The sequence below is a fragment of the Xiphophorus hellerii genome, chromosome 13 (assembly GCF_003331165.1).
Source record: "Xiphophorus hellerii strain 12219 chromosome 13, Xiphophorus_hellerii-4.1, whole genome shotgun sequence".
Taxonomy (NCBI): domain Eukaryota; kingdom Metazoa; phylum Chordata; class Actinopteri; order Cyprinodontiformes; family Poeciliidae; genus Xiphophorus; species Xiphophorus hellerii.
Genome location: NC_045684.1, coordinates 11,291,295 through 11,311,515, shown reverse-complemented (window position 1 = coordinate 11,311,515; position 20,221 = coordinate 11,291,295). Strand labels below are relative to the sequence as shown.

The 20,221-nt window shown below is 36.9% G+C and overlaps 1 protein-coding gene across 2 annotated transcripts in view; it reads left to right on the top strand.

Annotated features, from left to right (window-relative positions):
• The first annotated feature begins 2,288 nt into the window (after positions 1–2,288).
• Positions 2,289–20,221, top strand: part of rbms3 (RNA binding motif, single stranded interacting protein) — a 334,935-nt gene continuing 317,002 nt past the window's right edge. For both annotated transcript variants that reach the window (XM_032580204.1, XM_032580205.1), the window contains exons 1-2: positions 2,289–2,579; positions 5,816–5,999. In XM_032580204.1, coding sequence (XP_032436095.1) covers positions 5,826–5,999 — 174 coding nt within the window. In that variant the 5' untranslated portion in view covers positions 2,289–2,579; positions 5,816–5,825. The remainder of the gene's footprint in view (positions 2,580–5,815; positions 6,000–20,221) is intronic.

The window sequence follows — 20,221 nt, the reverse complement described above, 5'->3', positions numbered from 1 at the left end:
AGTCTCCCTGCTTTAACCAGCAGCCTGTCCGCCTGCCGGTGCACCTGCCTCTCCCGCTGCTGGTCTGCCTGCTCTGGCAGCAGCGGCTCTGTTAGAACAGACGAGGATCGGCCTGTTGGAGCAGTTGTTCATTTGGGTGAAGTCCCTCCTGCTTGGATGAGACGATGCATCAGAATGCTTTCTGCTCTAAGATGTGGCACACAAAGACAATGGAGATGACCAAATGGACCAGCATCCCTATGATGCTGTTATCATGTTATATCTCTGAACAACAGATGGGAATGCTCCATGTTTGGGGTAAACAAAGAGCCAAGTCAGATTATCAAACATGGAACAGAGAGTGATAAATGATTCATTAACCATAAATAATGGTGGAAACATGAAATAAAACACCAATGTCTCAACTTAAATCTTTAGTCCGCCTTTAAAAAGTACTATCAAGCAGGATTTGTCAGACATACTCTAGACTCTGATTGTTTAATGAGTTTATGTTGCCACCTTGTGGCCATTACTAAACCCCACTATAAATATCCCACCAGTAGTTCTATGAAAATGGTGTCTAAGAAATATTTAGTCAGCATAATTATTGCAATTTCATATTCTATGCTGTCTTAATCTAACTATTCTAAGTAAGAACAATAGAAAGGTGCTCCTTATTTTTACCAAACATATGCTACGTCGTTTTAAAGTTAAATAAATGCTTTCTTTTTATTCTTGCATCATTTTGTATCCTCCATTTGTTGCCATGAAACGCAGGTAGTATTACTACATTTGTTTTTAGAGGGTGAGAAGGAAAAAAAGTAAACAATATCTTGCCTGGTCATTAGTGGATGAATAATATGTCAGTGATTTAAAAGCAGGAAGTGGACATGATGTACTTTGCAGAACAACATAACATTAGGAATGTTTTCCTCATTAATTTTTAAAACCAGCAACTTCAACTAAAGGAAAGAATTACACAACTTTAGGCAAGATCATGTTATTTGTTTTATTGACAATTTTTATTACTTCTGCTTTTACAATGAACAGCAGTATTCATTTTGTAGAACTAAATGAATGCTGCTGTAAAAAGTTCAATTGTAAAAATGTAACTTTTTACAATTTTTCACATTAAAACCACAACTTCAATGAATCCTATAGGCAAGTAGTGCATAACAGAGAAGCTGAAGGAAAATGGAACATACCTTTCAACATTTTTCACAAATAAAAACTTTAAGTGTGACTTGTATTTGTTTTCAGTTCAATTCAGTCCAATCCACCTAAGAAAACTGTGCACCAGCCATATCTGGAATATGTAATAAAAGTCCACTTGTGTGTAATTTAATATAAATCCATCTGTACTGTCAAGGCCTAACACACAGTAGACAGGCAGTAGATAAAATGATGGTTATAAAATAACATCCCAGGCATTACATATCTTGTTAATCTCTATTTAAACAATTTTCTGGAAATGAAAAATGTAAGAAACATCAGATAACCTTCAGATATCTAAAGCTCAGGTGGAAAAATCTGCTGATAAATGTTAGTCATGTCCTACACAAATATGGCCTCAATGGAATAATGGCACAAAGAAACAACAAACTTGTGGATAAGAGTGCTCTGGGCAGATAAAATCATAATGCATCTTTTTAGCTAACCTACAAAAAGTCAAAATTTGGTGGTGGCAGCACCGTGATGTGGGAAGGCAGGGACATAAAAGCAGCTCAGAGTTAAAAGAAAGATGGATTTTGCTTAGTACAAGGTAATCCTGGAGGGTTGGTTGACCATCAAGTAGGACGATGAGCGTAAAGAAACACCCAGAGCTACAATAGGATGGTTTAGATCAAACAATATTCACTCAAGTCCACACCTGAAACATAGGCATTTCTTTATGTTTACAGAAACTAAACTTCTTGGTTAAATAACATTTGTAATTTAAATCTCCCAAGGGTATGAATAACTGTGGGATTAACTTTGTACCTGTGCTGACCTGAGCTTCACCTCAAGCCTTTACATTGGCCCCTCCCACTGTCCGGAGCTTTCGCTACCTTTAATTACAGGAACTACAATAGGAAACAGTAAAAAAATACTCTCAGTCAGTAGGAACACAAGAGATTTTGCACTTTTATTTGACTCAAAAAAAGAGGGAATAAATAGTGTTGTAACACAAACTCATTAAAGATGTGTTCGCTCGAATGGTGGATATTCCAGAGAGCCCCTGAACGCAGCATGCTTGACACCAGCTCGGTGTATCCTTTCGGTGGGAGGGGGAGAAGGAGGGATTGTTTAGTGACAGCTCTCGGGGACACGCCCGCCGTGACAGCGGCAGCACCAGCGGCGTCGACCAGTGCGGCTCTGGCAACTCCCTCCGCTGCAAATAAACCCCCGAAGCATAGCCCATTAAAGCCTCCCGGCACGGTTCTTTTTAACGGACTAACTTCTCACACAACTTAATGAAGTGCTCGCTCATTGTTGTGCCCAGGACTGCTACTGTGGCTTTCCGCGTCAGAGCAACAACAGAGATGTAAACGCCAAATTGCACTACCGCATCTTCCTCTTCATATGCTTCTGACATAACGAGGAGCCGAGAAGTGACAGAGGTATTTTGGGCGTTCTTTTTGGTGATTTGTTTATGTTGCTGTGCCGTTTAAAGCCATTGTAATAAAACAGACACGGTGCTGGGAGCTGCGTTAAAAACAGCGGCAACGATTTTCATAAAGTCGGTGCAACCTTAGCACCCACATATCTGCTCGAGTCTTCCTTAAATGTCTCGCACTGGGTCTCACTTTTAAAGACTTAACAACTGTTAATGTTTTTTATAGGTCACAAAACTTTAAAAGTAGGTCTTTTGATTTCTACCCCTCTGTAAATTAGCGCATCGCACTTGTTGCCTCGCAAGCACTGATTAAAATGTCCAACAGGTGTGTTAACCTGCGCTGACATAAATGTTCTCAAGGTGCTGCAATGTTAAAACACTTGGTTAAAACTCATTTGAGAGCTGTATTTATGAGACTTTTTAGGTAATTAATTGCTCCAGAATGCAGACCGAAGTTTTTTTTTTCCTTATTTTATCCGGATATTTTTAATTCTGCACTTATTTTGACCTCTTTTAGTATACTTTATATACCGCTGCTAAAACTTAAGAGTTAAATTGTAACTAAGCGAATATGTTTAAAGCTATTTTATTTTTCATTTAAGAATATGATGTTCCATCTGTACTAGGATGTTTTGCATTCAACTCTTCAGCTCTACGTTAATGCACACATCTCTTGATAAGGAGTTTCTCAAACATGCTTATCTTTGCTCAGTAGAAAAAAAATATGCAGTTTATGCTTCCTGAAATGATGGTGTGGCATCATCTTTAATGCTCGGATCAGCTGCAGCATTGTGCCTTCGAGCTAGTAGTGAATCGTGAGTTGAACCTTCTTTTAAGGTAGCTGAGTTAAAAACGAAGCTGATCTAAAAGTGCAATTAGTTGCAGTTACCTGACTGTACACTAGAGGCTGATTAAGTGAAGTAAGCCAGTTCTCATAGGTTGCAGATTTTCTTGACAAAAATATCAAAGGATACTCGTGCTTCTACTGCAGCCTTGCATCTATTAAGGGCTTGACAAATTAGTAATCTGATCTATGATAAAACATCTACCTCAATTATGATTGTCTGCTGCAAGAGGACAGAGCAGTTAAGCTAGATTTATACAGGAGATCATCCACACTAGCTATTTCCACTCCAAGACAATTAATAGTACACATTTGTACAAATTTGTGCTGTGATGTGAATGCTGTTTTTGGACTATTTAACTACTAACAAAAAAGAGAACATTGCCTAACACCTTTCCTTAATCTTGTTGGTTTTATTATTCCCTCTCAGACCTTTCAGCTGCAGGCCTTTGTGCTGATTCATTTCCCTCGTGGCTGGACGAGACATGAATGAGTTTGTTATTCTGCAATAGACCCTAAAGTAAAGTGAAAACATTTTATATGCAGTGAGTCTTGAGCCTGATATCTTGAGCCGTTCAAGACCAAAGGTGGGTTGTAATGCGTTGCATTTATTACTTTTAAAATATATTTTTAAAAGTAGTTTAACAGGACCGTACCTCATAATATGGGAATTCTAATTACAAATAAACATTTTGAAAATTAAAATGAATTTATTTTAGTTACTCCTCTTACCTTCATTAGGTAAAAACAAGCATGTTTGAACCAAACATGCACAGAAGCAAATAAACATCAACGTAAATTATGGCATTGATTTGAAAAATTGAATGTGGTGAAAAATTGAGATCTGAAAACTTGTTTCTTGCGATGTAATTTATCTTTTAAGAATGTTAATTATTTATTGTATTATTAAAAAATTCTAGATTTTGTTCATTTCATAATTTTGTGTCAGATTACATCTTTAAAAAAAACTAAACCAGGCAAGACAGTCAGATATTAATACTTCAGTTGTCTTTTCATCAAATAGATTTTTTTCCTTGTTTACATTTTTTTAGATAGCTATTTTTTAAATTCTGCACTCAAGTAAAAAACGTATTCTTACTTGTGAGTAGCCAAAAACTGCACTCAAGTAAGTTCTTACTTGAATAGCTTTCTATTCAAGTAAGAATAGAAAGCTATTCTTACTTGAGTGCAGTTTTTGGCTACTCACCATACTTCTTTTCAAGACTCAAAATTGCAGAGTTGTTATAGAACATTGTCCTCTCCCATCCTGAAGATGAAGAATATGGCACAACCACAAACCTACCAGAACATGACCACAAATCTGGCATTTATAGAACAGTGCCAAGACGTTTGTAGGTTTCCCAGAAGCCATTAAATAAACTGGAATAATCAGACATTTTTGCTTACATGCAAAACACTTGCTAGCACTTCACACCACCCGGAACACACCATCTCTACTTTGAAAGATGGTCATGGCACAATCACTCTGTGGGGATGATTCTCTTCAGCAGGCCCTGAACTATTTTGCAAAGTGTGGTCCAGATTTCCAGTCTGTAGATGTACAGACCTGATTGAGATGCAGCCCAAAAAACATACACATTTAACTTTATCAGAAAGTGGTTCTACAATGCAGTGAATCAAGAAAAAGAACTAAAAACAAAAACTTAAAAACATTGTTTATGATTCTGCACTTTTTAATTACAAACTTCTTACAGTTATAAAATATATTGAAGTTTGTTGCTGTAACATGAAAATCTGGGAAAAAATGTCTGGGGCTATGAAGCCTGGTGCAGGGCACAGTACTCCTAAACGAACTGTAATTAGGCAGAGATTAAAATTATAACTGGCAGACTGTATAGAAGGTTTTCTGTTGGCTGCTGCTCTATTTATTTCTCCCCTTCACCTCACAGCCTTTACTCAGGATACATTTTAGGCTTGAAACAAGGTGACCTCTCTCATTTTGGCAAAGGCTCTGCCTTTACTCTCAGGAAAAGTATCTTTCTGTATCCTGATTGTGAGTGCCACTTTCTCTTCTGCTTTCCTCTTCTTTTCTGATTACGTTTAAAATTCATGGAAAATATGAATGTGTTGTGCTCACTAATAATGATGGCCCCAACCCTTTATATGAGCATGTTGTCCTTGTTTTCATGCGGAATCTTTCCGAATGCGTCACCCCTTTCTTTGAGTTCTAACACGATAAAGGTCAATGAAATGTTTAGTGACTCTAAATAAACAAGCACAAAACTGGACTAATTTAGGCAATTATTGCAACTTGTATAAAAGTTATAGGTTTTTTTATAGGAAATGAAAAGTGCTGCTAGAATTCTGCAATAGTGAACAATCTTGTTCGCATCTTTTGCCTGCAAATCTGTTGCATCTCATCTTTTATTCTTTAGGCAGAGGAAGATGGAGGTCCAAAGTGGTGTTCAGCAGCCAGAACCCTGCCCACTGGACTCTCCTCAGTCAGTGGCCAGTCAGCAGAATGAAGCGAAAGACGGACAGATGGATACGAGTGGCCGGACTTCCGCTGACAACCAAAGCAAGGACACACACCCAGCAAGCCAGAAAGATGACAAAAAAGTAAGTTTACGACTCCCCCACCTATGCACATCTGCTCTCCCCGTGCTGCGTCTGGGTGTGCACATACATGTGTGTTGAGTGATTACATCCTGTCTGTCCTCCACATCCCCACTGACTCATTCAGCATGTTATCTCTTGGAGTGCTGAAAGGCAAAGCTGCAATGAGAGTGGTGTGTTTTGTAGTTTTAAGTGATGTCAAGCATTTTGTGTGAGAATTATCAAGTGCTGGAAGGACCTGTTTGCACACTGCTGCTGTTACAAGAAAAGTGAAACTGTTGCTCTAGTGCCTCAGCGGTTTCAAAGGAAGTAGGTAATGTGTTGTTATGTTGCTATAAGAACCAATCAGAGCAAACTCAGAACCACAGCCACAGTGTGCACCTTTTAAATTGCTTACTTTTATATGCAGACCGAAGTGGCTTTTACAGTCGCCACATGTGAGCACTGACTCACATTTTCAGATATATCAAGGCTCTGCCATCTTGGAGCCCTCGGCACATCCAAGAGTGACAGTGAAATTCTCGCTGGCTGTGCTCCATCTCAAGGGCATCAATCATGTTTGCCTGGCAAGAGCCAGAACCTCTTTCCGTCAATCAGCCCGAGAGGCTCTCTATGCCTTGTAGCAGAGAAGAGACAGAGGCAGCATAAACACAACAGATATGGGAAAACGTTCTTGAGAAGGCTGGACTGAATGCCAGCCGGCATAAGTACTGGCAGCTCTGATTGGAGGGCTTGTCATGGCTTGCACTATTATTTCTGAATCTTTTAGAAGTAATCTATGTTGGTTTTTTTTCATATATATTATAGAGGGAGCTGCAACCTTTATACTTCAGAGAAACCTTTGCAGTATGAAGCAAAGGTTCATACTGCAAACCTTCTCTGGCTTCCCATTCAAAGGACTAAGTCATGAGAAGATTATATACATTCATACCAGTTATACAACAAATTATGCATTAAATTACATTCTCTTTTTCTCAGATCCTTCCTTCTTAATTTTCTACCATTAAACTCTTTTCAATAGACTGGATCATAAAGGGAAGAGAATTGCGTCCTCAACTTTGTAAATACATTTTCCTTGATATCAGTACTTAGTTTCAAAGATTCAAAGTTTCACGTTTTTAAAAAGTGACTCTTTGTGTCTTCGTGTGTTCAATGCCAATGCATCCAAACCTAAGAGTGAAGAAGTAAACAATAAAAGCTGGGCTGATTGTTGCTCCAGTTGGAGGTTTTGTGCTTTAGCGTGGGTATTTGTTCCTTTGGCTGTTGGTGCTGCATTGTGAAGCAATGAGACATAAAGGTGTTAGCCTTTGAAATTTAAGAGTTCCTAACGAGCTCAAGTGGTACTGCCTCTGCCGTTAAATCCATTTCTGGCTGTGTGAAGCAAAGTGGTGGGGGTGATTTTTTTTTTTCTCTTTGTTTATTTACTCATTTTTTCAGTACTTTTTCTATCTTTGTTGTTAATTAGCAATGCAGCACTTCCTCTAAAGGTTGCCCTGGGAATGTGCTTCCCTCTGTCACTGCCAGGCCAACTGGTTGGCAAGCTGGCTGCTGCCTAATTCATTTCTCTTTTTAGAGTGTTAATTTATCAAGGCATCACCAGTGGAAGTGAATCACTGCTCTTATTGCACTGAAATGTTACCAGCATCTTGTCTGTTTTGCCGTGTATCAGTAATGCATCGTAAAAAATGAGAACAGTTTGACCTGTGGTGGTACAAGGCCATCCTGTGCTCACTCAGCTGTTGTGTAAAGGTTAGGAAAGTCATCCGGGAAAAGTTAATTTGCTCGTTTAAATCCCCAGGCTGGCTCCTGTGTCTGGTTTACCCAGGGGTAAGAAAATGAAGTCAAGGTTTAGAATTCATTTTACTCTCAGATATGTGCTGATGAAGTACTCTTCAGGGAGCAGTTAATCAGCAGATGCTCATCGCTATGATGTTATCTGCTTACAGTAGAAGTCACTTCAGCAATTTTTTAACCAAGTTGGTGTTTTCAAAAACATGTGACTCAGTGATTGTATTGTTGCCCTAATTTCGAATCCACATATTTGAAACCGTTCAATCTATTGTGTAGAAGTTAGATTAGTTCTTTTTCCCCCTTCACTTATCAAAGAATTAGTATAAGGCAAATATGGCAACTTTAATTCTTTTTGGCAATGGTCCTGCAATCTTAACATAGCTTTGCTTCTGAGGTTTTTTCCATATTTTTGGCAGAAACATTTATGCTCCATTAAGCTAGAGATGGAATGTTAATGCACAGTTATTTTTCTAATTGCAACATACTCTGAGCTGAAACCATTAAGAAGAGTTGTGCTGTTTGTACAGCTATGCTATTGTATTGCTCTTTATTTTCTTATAATCTTAACTTTTGCTATCTTAAAAATTATTGCAATCACTGTCAGTAGATCATTTTGATAAAATTATTGTTCCTGCACCATTGTAGTTATAACTGTTAATTAGGGTTATACCAATCTGAATATTTTGGCTGATAACTAATATTAATTATACTATTATAGCTAACCATAACTGTTATTTACTAATATTGTAAATCTCAGGCCACGTTTCAAAAAACAGTCATGCAGCTGGGATTGCTTCTCTGCATTAAGAAATGTTTGTGTTTGTTTGTGTTTAAGACACAAGCATAAAGAGCAGCAAGATGAAAATAAACATCCAATTTTAATATTAGCCTAGTTTTACGTTTATTATGTTAGAAAATGACTAAAATTAGCCGATACCAATGCTGATGTATTGTGCAGTTCTGATTTTAATTGTTGACTAGTGACTGAAAAGCTAAATTCTCTTGTTAAAATTAAATAAATAACAAGAAACAATTTCTTTAAAAAACTAAATGTCCAAAAAGATTAAATGTGTCCACACATCTCCCCAAAGTTGCAGCTGACATCAGCTTACAGATAAATGAACAACAAATATTGGGAGTTGAGTTCAATTGGTGACTTCAATGGCGATTGACCTTAAAATGCCTTAATTAGGACCCAGATTCAAAATGTGGAACAAGATCATAATATTTCAACTATAATAACTCAAATAAGTGAAATAATTCTTAATTGATCCTTTTTAGTTGTGCTTGCCTCAGTGTTTTATGGAAAATACCTTAAAGGATCAGGCTAACTTGCCCTTTCAAGAACAAAGCTTTGTGAAGATGACCCTGCTTTTAACCCCAACAGGATCTCTGCCACTTTTGACCCTGACCTCGCGCTGATCCATGACACCCGCTGAAGTGCAGTACATAACCTTTACACCAACCCAAGGGAGTGCTTCATGTGTATGCCTCATCATGATGACATGAGCCTCTGTGCTTATTATTTTGCAATTAGCTTTGCTCAAATCTCCCAACATCAGCCAACCACCAATGTTGATGAGCTGCAGTGCTGATTTGAAGTGTTGCAGTAATTGGTGTTATAGCGGCTCTGTGACCTTTAACTCATTAACTTCACTGAAAGCAGAAATAAGTCAGCAAGGAAAAAGCCTGTGGCTGCATGTAGGAGTTGGCTCGCTGATCCTGCAATTTTTATAATTATTCGCTGCAGTTCCCTACGAAGAATGTCTTTGTGAGTGTGTTGATGTTGGTGCTTGGATGCACTCTGTTGCTGCAGATGGTTCATTTTATCTCTCATATGCATGTAAAGCAGAGTAATCTTTTTTCTCACTGTGGTAAATTGTGTTTTCTATCCATTAGAAATGAATCATTGAGGACTGAGCCTTTACGCATGCGGCGAAATAGGGGTACTAGCGATTATTGTGGTTATATTTGATTACACAAACGAGAAACATTAAAAACAGAGCAGAGAGATTATATTAAATTGCTTTGACTATGTGTGGATCTTCAAATGAGTGATCAGAAAATGTAGCTGAGTAAAAGTTATTAACCAGTTAAATCAACTGATGCCACCCTGAATCAATTATTGGGAACTTTCCTGACTTTGCGGTCTCTTGTTGTCCAGATGGTCTTGAACTTTTTCTTAATAGTGATATGCTCATCATGATTTTTAAGGCAAGTGTAAAAGCAGATGGTTTCTCACCCTGCTTAGCAATAAGGCGTCAGCTGCACTGTGGCAGTTTTAGCTGTGATTCATCACACTTTAATATGTAGCCTATAAAGTCTGAACCTTGTCAGCAATTTGACCTTTTACATTTCTTATCCAACTTCCCTACTTAGTATCTTTCAAAAAATAATCTGCATGTGCATGAATATAATAAAGATCCCATTTAAATAAAAAAGTTTAAAAAATACTATGTTTAAAACCAAGACCTGGTCTTGTATGTCAGTCTTAATGCAATGATTTGACAAAATTATTGCCCATTGCTCCTTTTGTCCTCCACTTCGCAGATTACCTTTGTGGTAGATGGCAGGGCCCAGATAATTAACTTTTGTCATTTCTCCTCCTACACTTTGCTTTTGAAGTTGTAGCCGGATGGCCATCTGGTTCCAGGAGCTCTAATGGCATCCCATCGATTTTAGCCTCATCTCTGGATATCAGAGCGTTGAAGGAGCAGTCTCAGCCTGCCTCAACTCTCCACAGGTTGCTCATTGTACCAATACACCTGATCAACAAGGGTCCAGTTGGTTATGTGTATGTTGAATTGGAAAAACAAAAACGCCCTGTGGATATGTCACTGTGACTAATTTTATTGTGTATTATATGTAATGTCCTGGGTCTGTCTCTCCAAGAACTCTAAAATCAGTACTGTAGATACAAAAATGCATACCTCAGAATCAGAAAGAGTGCATGGGGGAAACGTTTGGGTTTTTAGATAAACATGAAGACCAGACTGAAGTTTTCTTAAGAGAAGGTGGACAAAGACCAGGACGTCTGGAGTGATGCTCTTCAGAGAGAGGAGTCAAAATAGATTTTTACATTATAAGACGTTCTACAAAATGTTGCTCTGTGGTAAAACCAATAATGCATCTAGCAAAAGCAACATAAAAAACATATTTAACACAAAACCTGATCTGAACTGTTTTGATATCAAGGCTAAAAAGTAAAATGAAGTCGTCTTGCTCTTCAGACCCAGGAGAGCCAGGCTCTGTAGATTAACTAAATTTTATTATAACAAAACATTATTTCATAAATAAAATAAATGCTACATATTCCTATCAGAGGCAGTTAATGATTTGTCTTGAGCGTTGAGAGCAGGATGTAATTGGGTTAACTCCTTGTTCGGTGACCAAGGTCAAGTCTTAGTGTGAGATCTTATGTATTAGGGACAGATGATCATTAGGGAAGACGTGGAGCAGAATGAACAATTTATTTCACTCCAATTCTGAATATTATGTTCTCTAAACATAAGTTGGCCAGAGACCAATGTTGAAATGCAGGTTTATGTTTTGCATGTAAAGACAATTCCTCTGCAGAAAAAAACCCATACAGAATTCAGCTCTGATGTAGACAGTGAAGAATGCTAATTAGCTATTTGTGGAGACTACTTTTTTTTTTCCCAGCTATTTTAGTCTGCTTTCCCTTTAATCTGACACACTAAAGTACAGGTGGTGATCAGACTCTTCAAGTGTCTTTTATCAGCAGTTCTATTTTTTCCTCATACAGTACATTACACTACTTCTGTTCAGAGCATACACTTTTAACATAAACATCGACAACAGAAAGACCCTCACATACCAACTCGAGCAGATCTACAGTGTCATCGCATCAGCAGATCACAGGAACCTTATTAGCTGCTGTCACAGAACATTTATGCCTTGTCTGTTTCTGAGAGCTGTCATGAGCAAAAGGTTGCTCTTTGCTACAAAGTGGCCACCCGACTGTTTTTTTTAACCCCTCTTCTTTCTAATGGAGAGCAGTGGCTTGGGTCATCTCTATCTGTGTCTAGGTATAAAGAAGGGTGATTTCTGTCTGAAAATAGCCCCACTGTCAGCTCGCCTTAGTTGCCGCGGCTGCTGAGAGAATCAGTTAAGTGGATCAGTGCTCACTGGAGAGTCTGACTTTGTGGCAAGACACGGTGCTTTGATGGGATCAACAGCTGCCCCTAATCTCTTTTCTGTACAAATGACCCAAAAGTCACTGGTCACTGCCTGACTCTAGCATCTGATTCAGCTGATTGTCAGTTTTTAAACAAATATCAATCTTTTCAGTTCTTAGTTAGTGTTTTCGTTAGACGTAATATTTGAGATCCATGGATTTAAGTGACTCTTTGACCTATTATTTTATTTTTTTTACAGCCACAAATGCCATTGTATGTTACTGAGACCTTGTGACACTCCTCACAGTGTACATTTGTGAGGAGTAGATGTAATCCATGTTTTCATTCTTTCTTTTTTCCTTTTTAGAAATTAAACTCTAAATAGTGTCGTCAAATTTGCCTTTCGCTGCAATTAGAGCTGCAAGTATTTTGGAGTATACCTGTACCAGTTTTATAGAGACTTAGAATTTCCCCATTATTTTCATTTACATTAACATGTTTTCATCTGAGACATACTATTGTAGCTCTAGCTGTTTATTTAAGGTTGTGATTATGCTAGAATGTGAACCTCCACCCCAGTCTCAAGTCTTTTGCAGCCTCAAACTGATTGATGTATTTCCCTATGTTCATGATTTTTTGTCACCAGTGTTTTCTACCAAACCTTTGAGCTACTTACAGAGCAGCTGTATTCATACTGAGATTAAATTCCACTCATGTGGAATCTACTAAGCAAGTAAGTGACATGTGAATGCAATTTAAAGTGTTAGATTTTATTTAGGGGTAGTAGAATGAAAAAGTAATAACACAAATGTGTGCAATTTGTACGTTTTCGATTGTAGAAAAAATAAATCCACGTATCATTTTCTGTTCCCTTTACATGTCTGAACTACTTTGTAATGGTCTATCCCATTAAATCCTGGGTTTGTGGTTGTAATATCACAATATATGAAAAAGCTCCAGGGGTACAAACATTTTTGCAAGATACGTCATGTGTTTAGACAGCCATGTGGTGATTAAAAAGAAAAAAAAAATTCTCTCAAGTACATGGAATGGAGGAACTTCTGAAATATTAAATTAGACATTTATCCCCTTGAGTTGTTAAGACATAAGCTGTATAAATTAAGAAAAAAAGTGGCCATGTTATGAATTTACTTGGCTCATAATGAAATATTTGTTGGACGTGCATCTTGATTTGTAGGCCAGCAATTTGGCTTGGAAACATAAGCACAAGAATACCCCATTAAGGGGGCCATCTGGAAAAATCCTTTGCTGTGATTAAAAGAGAGAAAAAAAATCATCCTCTTGCATTTTTTAATGAATTGTTCGCCCCATGGATGTTTGCTGGGTGCCTGCCACACTGGAGCTGTGTGTTAGTGGTTTGTGTGAAGGCTGGAAAGTGTTCCCCCTCCTGTTTTTTTTTTTTTTTTTTTTTTTTTTTTTTTTGATGAGTTGGCACCAAAGGAAAGGTTAAGGAAGACTTGTGCAGAATTGCCAAATGTGCTACATTAGCAGCAGTCAGTTCTGGTTTTACTGCTTGAAATTCTCCTGAGTTTTATCTATTGCTAGAAAATCTGTTTAATGATATCATCTGTGGAGTCGAGCCAATTCATCATTAGGCAGAATGTTTGACATACACTTTTTGTGTTGAAGATATAAACACAAACTATTGCTATTAAAAAGCCCAGCCTTAAGCAGTCTTACTGGATTATGTTTACAAACTCAGATTGTATGAGGTCTGTTTTTATTACTGTTACGAATCATTAAAGATGGCATTATTTTGTAGAAGGAAGGTATAAAGGAACTGAACTTTTTTACAGCTCATGAGTACATTGCAGAACTTTTGTGTTTCCTCATTTCTGAAAAGAAATCTTCTCGTGATGCATGCTTGGATGGGAATTGCATTCAATCTTTAGGACAAACTGCAATGGTCCAGAAAATAACACTACAAAGGAGCAATATCACACTTGATGTTTAAAATGAGTAGGGAAAAAGACCCTACAAACTCAGAGAGCAAATAGTTTTGAGGGCAATTGTTTTCTTGGACTATCTTCATCAGTAGGTTATTCTTCTATATTACAGTTTTGCTTTCCATACTTCTGTAACATTTCCAAAATAATGTTTCAATTTCTGGTAAAATTAAGGTTAACTAAAATTTTGATAATTATTTTATGAATTAATTTACTGTTTTGCACTGAGGTATACACAACTGATTCAGAAGTGTGTTTACTCACTTTTTTTTGACGAATTCAGACTTTAAAAAAAAAGAAACCAATATCACTTTTATGCTACTGAAGTGACAAACTTTGAAAATCACATTTCACTGAAAGAAGAAAGGCAAACAAAGCTTCTGTACTTTGTTTGAACTCTTTGTGGTTACAAAAAGTTCTGCTACTTCCTCAACTTTCTGTCTCGCTCAACTAAAGCTGCACTATATGCAGAAACCAAGGACAGACATGCTCCAATGCTATCTGTTGTGCCCTAGATTTATGAAACATTGTCTATAAACGTTGTCACTCTAAAATAGTGACTGTTTATGTAAATTTGAGATGTTGTTTACTCTTCAGTGTCTTAGCAGACTCTTGCCAAGAGTTGAGCCTATTGAATAACTATTATTTGGAATAATCTTAATATGAACAATTATAGAGAAGCCTGAAAAACGCTCTGTCTCACATGACCTCCAAAGGTTTATCATGATGCAATATTTTCATTTGAACTTCACATAGGGGGTGTAAGATTGTGAAAGTAAAACCTTGTGTTTAACTCTGTCTGTATATTTGTTTTTAAGTGCTTCTTGCACATATTATGTTGTTCCACTCTGTAAAGTAGCACAAGTACTGTATAACAAGTTGGTGTTTCTGGTAAATTCGCTCGGCTCTCTGCTTTGATAGCCAGTATTAAGTTGGCCGCTTAACAAACAGACCACTTGTAGTCTTAAAGCACAGTTTTTTAGGCTTCTACCTGTTTAAGAAAATCCCCTTGGCACTTTGGTGTTATTAAATCCACTGGAATGGCATCACATAAAATACTTGGCAAATTTAAATTTAAATTTCTTGCCCTGCAAGCTTTCTTAACAATGTTGACCCATGTGACAAACCTTTAACACCTATGTTTTAACTGATTCATCTCTAAAGCTAGTTTTTACTCAAGCCTCGGTACTTTAACAAGTAAGCGCTAACATAAACATCAACATTTGCCTTTTTATGTGTCCGTGCTTCAGATGCACAACATTCAGGGAGGTTACTCTTTTTAACAGTAGATCCTACTTGAAGAAGTGCCTGCATCCATCTAATCTTAGCAGAAGAGGTTTCTAACTTTTTCAAGTCAAATCTAAAGTCTTTGAGGATAAGTCTAAGTCAAGTCTCTAATGACTGAAATAAACAAATTTAATGAAATGACATGACATCCAGTGGACCTCAAACCTAGCATCACTATAATTTAAGACTCTAAACCTGGACTGTTTCTTCTTAGGTCTAAAGTACCACATGAACATTTAACACTTATCTCTAAATATTTTAATGTTTAACAGCTATTTTTTAATCTTTTAGCATTTAAATCCCATCAAAAAATAATAGAAGTAAAAACCTGATAATATTGAATTCTGAATAAAATTAAATGCTTTTTTGTCTTGATCAAGTGAAAATCTATTTATCCCCATGTTCATATTGTTAACTCCTTCAATATATATTGTATTAAATATGGTTTGGAGGGTTTTTTCTTACAGTAGTAACCACAATGGGATTAAAGTGTTTGACTTGAGTTGACTTTGAAAAATGCAAAACACGTACTTTAATGATGTGACCTACCATAACCCAGAAATACACTGAGCTACATGCAGCTGGAGAAAAATTTTGTTACTCCACCGCTTTATCTGACCTCCTGTGAAAAGGGCAATAAGACAGAAAAACTGTATGTTGAAAAGTTTTTTGTGTTTTTGGAACCACAACTTTTTTTATTTACAACCTTAGTGCACCTTGAAAATGACATTAGGCATAGTGAGAAATTGCAAAATAGAGTAAAAAAAAGAGAAACTAATAGTACTGGCCTTTAACTGGCTTTGGGAAATGAAGTGCCAGACAAGATAACCTATTGGACTATCATAAATAAATTATTGCTTTTAAATCTTTTAGCAAATCTTATTTCAGTGCAAACACACAGGTCAGCAGTCTGCTCTGTGCTGCTGCGTAAATTAAATGGTAATAAAGGGTTTCATCACTGCTAATAATTACTGAATGACAGTTTTCACACCAGCCTTTAAGTCTGTGTGTGGGTGTGAGCATGCCTGTGTGTGATAGGCCTAATTAAGTAAACTCCCATTACACTTAAAAGTGCATTACTGCCGCTCTGTTGTAAAGGCTATAATTAGAGTGCTGGGAAGAGTGAGCTGTAATTAAGTTATTTCTCAAGTATTATTAGTCCACTTATTCTCTGAGCTATTTGGATTGATAAGGATAGAATACATATTTGGCCGTGTGCCAGAGCTTTGTTAACTTTATAGTTATTAAAGCAAATTACACACAGCAAGATCTAAGTGCCGGCATTATCTCGTTCTCTTAAGAAAGTGTAGCTGATAAAATTACCGCATCACAATAAATTTGTAAATTTGCAAAGTAACTAGAGAAAAAGCAAGTGGCAACATGAATACAAACATTTGCAGGCATTGGTTGCCTGCTTTTCATCCTTGTATCAATTGATGTTGGCAATAGGAGTATTCTGGTCTACAGATTATTTGACTTAACGGACTTCTTAATCCCAAACAAATCATTTCCCAGTAACTGACTGAATTTGATCCATGCATGTCTGTTTTAAAAAATCTATGAAAATACACCCATGATGGCTAATTTTGTATGCTTTAGCCACATTTCACTCACTTTTTGCTTTATGCTGTCACACTTTCTTATACAGTGTATTAATGCAAAAACATTGATTAAAAACATACACACACCTACTTAAAGATTGATCTTTTCATAAGGAGATAAAGCAACATGTCATTATCTGCTATAGGAAAGCTCCAAGGTCTGATCTCTTGATCACAGTTGCTCAGGGTGCACAAATCCCATCGGAAGGGTAGTGGAGTGGATTGAGAGCACGGGTTCTTTTCCAGGAGAACTGTGGCACATCCTCAGTTTGAACTGTTCTGAATGGGACTATTTTAAACCTAGAGTGCTTTTCTTAGACTGACTGATAACTCTTTGCTGCACAGTTGTTCTGTGTGTACTTGACATCACACCTGCTGTATTTTGTTAGCCACTGGATGGTGGCTAACTGATAAGATGGACATTGAGAGACTAGTACTGTGAAGCCTAGCTCAGATATAAACACTTGTCAGAGAAGGTGTCCCGAACTTTATATCTTAGCAGCAGCAGAGATCTGTGAACAAGCCAAGCAAATAACGCCTTCATGATATCAAAACCATCCATGACCACTTCATCTTTCACAACAAAATGTGGAAAAATTGCAGGTAGCAACAGGCCTGGGCAGGTATGAGATTCTCACACTATCATATTGTGTAAACATATTACAGTTTGGTGTTACCTCAGTGTCTGCATACAAATCCGGAACAGAAATGTCTAATGCAGGGCTTGAAATTCACAGCAGGATTGCAGGTGTTGTTCATTATATTGATTCCTGCAAATCTAGTTTTTATAATGCTGGAAATTTCCAAACACAATTACAGTGATGTGCAACAGCATGGACATTTGCATCTCAACCATGAACTAAAGCAAAGAGCTCTCTCCTTATTTCTGTAAAGTTTAAGACCCCCCTGCTGTGCCTGTATGTCCTTTGTTAGCAAAATCAACAGTTGTCAGTTTCAACACATTTAATTATAAGTTACTCAAAACATGGATCACTCGTTAAAATGTAAATTAAACTATGCACCAGCTATAAACACACCACAAGAGGAATTCATTAAGAGATGACAGCCAGTTTCCAACCTTTACCACATTTTCAACTTATAATATAAAGTTAGGATGTTAAAACGGACAGTGGTGTAAAAGCAACAAGAAGCCAAATCAATAAGTAATACTTTACCATCGTTATAGTCGATAGCAGTGAAGTTGACAAGGTAAATAAATGTGTGACAGACATAATTAGATTTTTCATTCTCTCACCTAACTTTGAAAGATAAAGGTCAGTAAACACAAAATTCACATAATTGATTCAGAGAAAAAAAACAATAGTTGAAATTAGTTTGTTAAAACATTAAGACATTGATGCACATAGACTGAAATAATTTGCACCAAGAGCAGAACTAAGCAGCTATCTGTGCCATATAAAGTATAACACTTGAAATGTAAAGAGTAATTTTTTGTGAATAACAGAAATCATACGCACACACACAAATTTATATATTTGTTTTCCTTTTATGTTTAGATACATGCACACCATAATGGATGGATGGATGGATAAATTTGTTGTTCCACATAAAACGTCGATCAAAAGATTCTGTTATGTCTGAAACATCCACAGACAGGATTTTTGTGTCTTGGTATCTGGCAAGCTTGCAATTTTTCTAAGAATCCATCTGCAGCTTCAGTTTAACCAGGGATAAATATGATGTGTGTAATTATAGGGAAAACAAATGATCAGAAAACATATAGAAACCATGTAGGGTTTTGCCCTATTTACCATAGAGCCGCTTCATAAATTACTAGACTGAAATCAATAGCTTTTAGGTTTCATTCAATTCTGCCTTGCTTTAGTAGAGCTTGCCTGCAGCTTTGCCACTGGTTATATGTAAAATAAGTAATCAGGCTTTATTTCATATGACATTTAAATTTTATTATTAATGTGCATTTCTCCCTCTGGGTTTTGAGAATAGATGACTAAAAGAACTTGAGAGGAATTCTGGGGCAACACCTATCAAGGAGTGTAAATGGTGAATCACCCGCAGGTCCTCAATGAGTGACAGGGCAGCACAGAGGTGGCACCTCATTATCTACCTTATTTAAAGTGTATGGATTTTAGAGAATTTTAGGAGAAGTAGAGATGGAAATATTTATTTTCCCAAGAGGGGCATTTCAGAATGAATGTCATGCCCGGGGTTAGAAAATCTCATTTACAAATTTAACTGGGAGATTTGACTTTCTTACACAAAGAGGCTCTCATCTGGCAGAACAGTAAGGGTAAAATCCACAGATGTTGCATCCAAAGCCATTGTACAATAAAGCATAGAATCTATTTAGAAAACCTGAAATGTATTTTTCATTTGTTCATGCATAGATTTGCAGAGCAATGTTTTTTGTGCATCAGTTAAAATGATAGATGCACGTTTAAAAGTGATATATCCAGGTCAAATTAAATTGAGGTGTTAATCACTTCTCAGTTACCCCTGTATACTTCCCAATGCACAATACACGAATAAGTCAAAATTTGTCTTGAACCCAAATATTGTCAAACAAGAGGAAAATTAACTCAAAATTGAACAGTGTACGTCCATCTTGTGGTGGTAAGGAAGCCTAGATTAGTTTAATGTTGGCCTTCAGCACATCTGCATTTTCTCCATTTCTCTATGCAGGTTTGCTGACAAATGTAGCTGCAATTTCTTAGTCATGGCACTTGTATTAGTAGTTGTCTTTATGTACAAGTGCATTGTTTCCATCACAGTCCTTTCAAATTATTTCAGTTACTTGTGCACCTTTTCCCTCACAGGTACTTCGATTTAGTTTTTTTTATTAATATGCTTATTCACTGTACTCTAAATAGTTATCTTCTTTAGCTGGGGTCTTTTGTGACTTATCCTCCTTGTCGAGTGACGGTGACTAACGAACAAAACTGTTCTATCAAAAAATTATGTTCTGTAATTTAGTCAGGAAACTAAATTTTGGATTTTTAATTGATAATGGATGGATAGTTCAGCAGATAGCTTGTAATTGGTCTTTGTACAGTGAATGTAAATTAAATTATTGGATTTTTTAAAACTGAATAAGCAAAATAACTTGTTTAAGTGATATTGTAACATTTTGAGATGTGCCTGTACACTTGTATAGCACTTAAATAAGAATTCTCTGTTAAAAAGATATCTACAATATTGTAAAGTATTACATGCACGATAGTCAACATCTTCAGGGCACATACTTATGAGGCTGTATCGCTACAAAGCAGGATTGCATCCTGCATCTGTATATGCCGTTTATGCAGGAAATAGAAACAACAAACTGCAATTATCTGCAATTTATAGCTTCCCAACAAGCTTTGTTTGGATCCAAGCATTCCTCTGTCTTATTTTAAGGCATGTTTGTAACAGAATGAAAGGAGTGTTGTGAGAAATGATCACAGTCCCTCTCCCCAGAGAAA